The 5,630-nt window shown below is 46.5% G+C and overlaps 1 protein-coding gene across 1 annotated transcript; it reads right to left on the reverse strand.

Annotated features, from left to right (window-relative positions):
- Positions 1-369: 369 nt before the first annotated feature.
- Positions 370-4,205, reverse strand: LOC129381279 (uncharacterized). Its single transcript, XM_055064010.2, has 3 exons — positions 3,154-4,205; positions 2,595-2,752; positions 370-2,137 (listed from the first exon to the last, which is right to left on the reverse strand). Exons 1-3 carry the CDS (start codon positions 3,296-3,298, stop codon positions 1,988-1,990), a joined length of 453 nt encoding a protein of 150 aa, XP_054919985.1. The 5' UTR covers positions 3,299-4,205; the 3' UTR covers positions 370-1,987.
- Between the last annotated feature and the right edge of the window lie 1,425 nt (positions 4,206-5,630).

Here is a 5,630-nt window from a genome sequence, read left to right on the forward strand (position 1 = left end):
CAGCAATAAACATGTGCCTGACACTGCAGGCAGATGTTTATTACTGCTGTCTACACATCTAATAGAGAGCAGGAACCAATGTGAAGAAATGTGTGCAATTAGTGGATAGCATGCTGCTTTTTTTATAGAATCTGCTCAATCATAACCAGCGTTTTCACGTGTCCTCTGCCAGTGAGCTGTCACTACCGCAGATGATTGCATCATTGCACTGTGACACTACATGAGAGCCTTTCATTTAGTACCTGTGGATAGAACACTTTGTGTTCATCAGCAGAATGTTGTAGTTACTTCTCTGGGCAGCTGGGGTTCGCCAAATGATTTGCTGCTGCTGCTGTTGCTTCTGACATCACCGACACTGTCACCGCCATCTGCACTGTGCATGGGAGGATGTTGGTCTAATCCTCCTCGCTTCCTATTTGGGCTGCTGCCAAGCACAACACTTCTCGCTCCACCATGTGTACTGTGCTCACGCACCTTGTAGGCCCTGCGCTGTTTTGCCACACAGCCACCGCACAGTTCCTTGACATAAGGCCAAGTTATGCCGAAAATGATCGCCTGGCATGTCGAGCGCGTTATTCTCCCTTGGGAGAGTGTACATATGTAAATAGTTCTGAAAGTGAAGGAACACAAATTGTAAATATTCATTTCAAGTGCAACTTGCATTGTGTAAAATCGTTTATTTAAATCTGCATTGTAAATAAAACCATGTGATCGATCTTCAATTCCGTCTTTCATCAAAGCAAATGACAGACAAGTACACAGAGCATGGCTTCATGGCGTCAAAATAGCCGTGTGATGTTCACTACATGGGACCCAGTACACTACCACTGGGCCGTTGGCAGATGTTAAATTGCATAAATATGACACGAGCATAACGATATTTTTTTGAACTCGCAGACAACCATTTTTCTTCATCCAGCAACTTAACAGCAAGAAAGATCTCTTCTGTATTATGTAGTTGGCATGTTTGTAGCACAAAACAGTTTCTTTTCAATGACTAGTGCCGTAATAAGATCACAATATAAAGCAGCCATGACATGCTTCTAAGGAACGACAAGTGAGAAAATGCTTGGCACTAAAACGGTATTTCATATAACGGCTGCAAGACCAGCCTGGCAGCGAATGTCAAAATAGCGGCCACATCGATGGCTCTGTTACGTATGTCGCAAACTGTGCTCAACTACAATGGGGACTAAATTGTATTGCTATCATAGGTAAGGACACCTGAAATATCACAGCGACTACCACAGGTAACAGGTGCTTGGTGTGACCAGTGGCTACGTCATCAAGAATATTGTGATACGCATGTGCAAGCCTGGCCTGCCTGTGTATAAACGCACATGCTTCTCGCAATAAAGCGCTCTTTCGTTTCCTGCTGCTCGGGTGTGTACACTTGGTGATAAAAATACCAATTCGGCTACTTTGCGTAGGCACGAATGGTTATACATTGCAAACATGACATACATATGGCATGAAAATTGATTTCCAGTTATCACAGTATTGTAGTTATTAAGCGCACCTGTATGTGTGCGAGACAATGTCGTAGTTGGCGTAAAAGTGATTGCACAGTGTATCTTCCGTGGAAGAACGGCGCACATTGAAACATATCAGTAACAGCAAAACAAAAGTGAACAACACCTAACGAAATTATGGCAAAAAATGTACATATAAGTTGTACCGTCTCCCTTGGACAAAGAATAATACACATGAAATGAACTTGGGGAAAAAAATACGGTAACGAACAGAAACGCGAAAGTTCTACATATAAGTTATATAATGCCTCACTTGGGCAAACTTGCACTACATATGAAAATAAACATAACAGAAATTACCTTGCAAAAAAAAATATGATTAGAGACAGAAATTACGGAAAACAGCCATATCATCCTTTAGTGCTGCATAAAAAAAAAACAAGCATAGATAGGCAACACTTGTACCTACAAAGCACTAAAGAATGATATGGCAAAAAAAAAAAAAAAGCTGCCCCTTATTGCTGAGGCGGCTCGCGCAGGTGGGCGAGGGCAGCCAGCAGCTGGCGCAGCGTGGTCGCAATGAGAGTGGTCGCCTCTCGCGAACCACGCATCTCGGCCACCAGCTGCTCCAGGACTTGCCGCGTCGCTCTCTGTTCTTCCACCAGCTGCGAAACAAATTCACTTAGTTAGCTACAGGTTATGCAATGTAAATGCTCGATTTGCACTGTTTGCAAGTGTTGCAGTTTCAGCAAGGTTACTCTTGAGGGCAGCGAGATCATTTACATATGACATGACAAATGGCCGTGCAAACGTACATGGTCTGTTATGTTTAAAACGTGTGAAACGTAACAAATCCTACCAAGCTGCCTCTGCCTGTCAGAAGGCAGTATTGGTGACTAGTTGAATTCTTAAACAAATTATGATCATGCTGTCACGATACATGCAACCATGGAAATGTTTTGTAAGTTGCTATGTGTTAAAGAACACCTCAAAGGAGATGTATAAACGTGCATGAGCCAAATGACTACACATGCCTCTCATGTGTAACATGGTTGTAATGTACATTATTACCATGTGCCCTAATCACCTCTTCAAAAAATGACCCGGCCTAGTTGTACGCACCTGCCTATGTTGCTGCAGCAACAACTGGTGGAAGCTTGCGGCCTCCGCGTTTGCCGCCTCAGCTAGCCGGCTCTGTCGGGCATAGTCTGCGGCCGCCCGAGATGCTGCGTCCTCAAGGACCTGTTGGCGGGGTGGCGGCCTGCGGGGCTGCTGCCGAGCTGATGGTCCGTAAAAATAACATCAGTAAACAGCGGTTAAAAAAACTAATTTCGCTCCATCCTGCGTAGACATTTCACTGGTTCATTATCAGGTGGAAGCCCAGAAAAATAATTCCGGCAACACACCGTTCACAAAATGAACAGTCAATTTGCGCAAACAAAAAGGCACTACACCATCATAAAATACTACACTGATAGTACTTTCAGCTTGTACGCTGCACAAGCTGCATTACAAATGGTGTTAACAGTCAGATTATTGTTCCATTTTGCAGCGACCTTTAGGCAGGCACTTTTTCTTTGCCATGTAAATAATATAAATACACAATTTCTGTTTCAAAGGTCTTAATAGATAATGCTTGGAGTGATGTGTTCGCATTGCAATAGCTGCTGAAGTGCCTTACGTGCAGTGCCACTGGTCCCCGGCTCCGTGCCCACCGAGACGCGCGCAGCTGCTGGTGGGGCAGGGGGCACTCCATCACTGGACTCCTCACTGGAGGTGTCCTCCTGGAACAATAAAGCACAGGACATAATGTGATTAAGTTCCATCAACTGGTTGCAATGTCTATTTCACTTATCACGCAATTCCTAATCCATCATGCGACATACTAGTGCCTTGGAGCTTTGACAACTCGTTGCTAATGCTTTTCGGATTAACGCGTCATGAAATCCACCACAAGGTGTTTCTAACAGCAGTGGGGCAGCATTTCCGTTCTTGCAAAGTACGGATATCATGTGCTGGCATGTGTGTTGAATTGTAAGAAAACACACACAAGCACACAAGGGCAAAATATTCACCACGGTGTAACTGCCCGTCATCGGTACACATAGCAACGAACATTGCTACTCACCTCAGCATCGCCAGCAAAAAAATCCACAGGGGCGGAAGCTGGGCCGGTATGGGCGAGCACGGCGAGCACTCGACCCTCCAGGCCGCCCAACTTTCCGCCTCCCGTCTTCCTGCAAATGCATGAACACCGTCAGCTTATACGTTCCGAAGACGTTGCTAGTCGCGGGCTCACCTCTTCTCGGCGCCAACCTGCGCCGCGAGCTTTTTGCACTCGTACGTCATCCGCGACCAATACAGGCGCCAGCGCCGGGCTGTCTTTGCTGCCGGCCCGACGGCGTTCAGGGCGGCGGCAATTTCTTCCCACAATTCTCTTTTTTGGGCAGCACTCATACTTGGCGAGAGGCTTGTGGAGCCTCTCGCCAAGTACGGATGCTGCTCCATAAACTGCACTAGCATAGCGGCCTGCGCGGCCGAAACGCGCGCGCTGTTGCTTGTCTCCGCCATTTCTTTTTCGCGCTCAATTTTCGCCGGACCGCAGCGAATTAATACCAACAAATCGTACCGTTTCAGATATCACTACGTCGTTAAAACATAACGGTTACATTCATTTAATGTGTCGTTATTTTATCACGCCATAAATGCCACGTTAAACTTAACACAAGTGAATAACAACAAAAAAACTTTTCTCGTGCAAATATCCAGCAGAAGTATCTGTACCGCCCGCACGGGCGAATGGATCACTGCGCAGCAGTGTGTGGCAAAGAAACAAAAATGAGCCTCTGTTACAGACCACCCTCGATTTAAATCATGACCTACATTCGGAGACAGTTGCGATCGTTTATAGAAAACGTTTACTTACCAGCTATCTGTTGAGATGCCTTCCAACCTTCATCGATTCTTCCGTATCCTATGCGAATAAAAGCAAAAGTGAACACCATGCGATCACCCAGATGTTCAGATGCTACTGCTCAGTCACTAAGCACAAGAAAGAATGATGTGTTTACTCACCGAGCACTACGCTTTCACAGTCTTCATGATGTTCACAGCTTCCAGAATTCTTCTCGGGCGAAAGTACCTCGTACGGCGAGATTTCATCTAATCGCGTTACGGACAAAAATACACCAAGAGCGGCCCACAGAACCGATCAGCTGTTTTCGCGTAGCCGCCATCTTAAGTGTGCGTAGCAAAATGGATTGGATGCGGAATTGGCACGTGTGTGGCTATGACTCGGAAAATTAAAATATTTATGTTTACTTTCAAGCGCGCTTCAACTTCTCTTGCGTTAAAAGATTACAAAACACTTTTACTATCAGCGACACACAATTGTTCTTTTATCAGACGTTTATATCTTTATGTCACTTGCTATACGGTCCCTTTGCAAATAAAAAACAAGCAATACATACTTCCGGCAACGATGGAGGCTGCTGATTGGACAGATTGAAAAACGTCGCTGGTTCCCGCCCCCATACGCAGAAACTGTCGCGTCATTTTGACGTCCGGAGTTTGGAACATTTTTTGTTTGGAATAGAGTTACGTTATCGCGCCCATGCGCTCTTGGGTCGGTATAACGTAAAACTATTCCGTTCTGTTTCTATTCCAAAATGGCCGACAGCGCTCGCTCATTGGTCGAATTTTTTGAGGCCCCGCCCATTTTTCCTGCCTGTCAAGCGACGTCAGGAATGCTCAAAAACTGCCACGTCAAAGTGACGTTTACGCACTCATTATGCTAAATTATGCCGAACAAACCCCCCGAATTCGTGGAATAACCGGTGAGTGCCCCGTTCCGTTTGGAATAGAAAAAAATGGCGGCCTTCGTGATTGCGTTGGCGGCGGCGGCGGCGGCGGCGGCGGCGGCTCGTCAGTCCGGGCGCGGGAGGAGGGAGCCCGAGGATGCGTTTGACATGCCAGACGATCAGTTTCGGCGGCACTTTCGCCTGAAGAAAGAAACTGTGCGGTGGCTGTGCGACGAAGTGGCGGAGGAACTCGGAGGCGTGAGAACTTCAGCGCTGTCGGTGGAGCGGCAAGTGTTGTGCGCGTTGCGATTCTTCGCAACGGGCAGCTTTCAAGCCTCGGTAGGGAGCGAGGAGACGA

This window comes from Dermacentor andersoni, chromosome 1, assembly GCF_023375885.2.
Source record: "Dermacentor andersoni chromosome 1, qqDerAnde1_hic_scaffold, whole genome shotgun sequence".
In the NCBI taxonomy this organism is placed as follows: Eukaryota; Metazoa; Arthropoda; class Arachnida; order Ixodida; family Ixodidae; genus Dermacentor; species Dermacentor andersoni.

Excerpts from the sequence above, each read along its gene's own strand:
- LOC129381279 (XM_055064010.2), bottom strand. The coding sequence starts at position 3,298 with ATGGAACTTAATCACATTATGTCCTGTGCTTTATTGTTCCAGGAGGAC. Across the intron at positions 2,753-3,153 it reads GGGGACCAGTGGCACTGCAC|CTCGGCAGCAGCCCCGCAGG; the intron begins GTAAGGCACTTC and ends ACGGACCATCAG. Across the intron at positions 2,138-2,594 it reads TGCTGCAGCAACATAGGCAG|CTGGTGGAAGAACAGAGAGC; the intron begins GTGCGTACAACT and ends TTTGTTTCGCAG.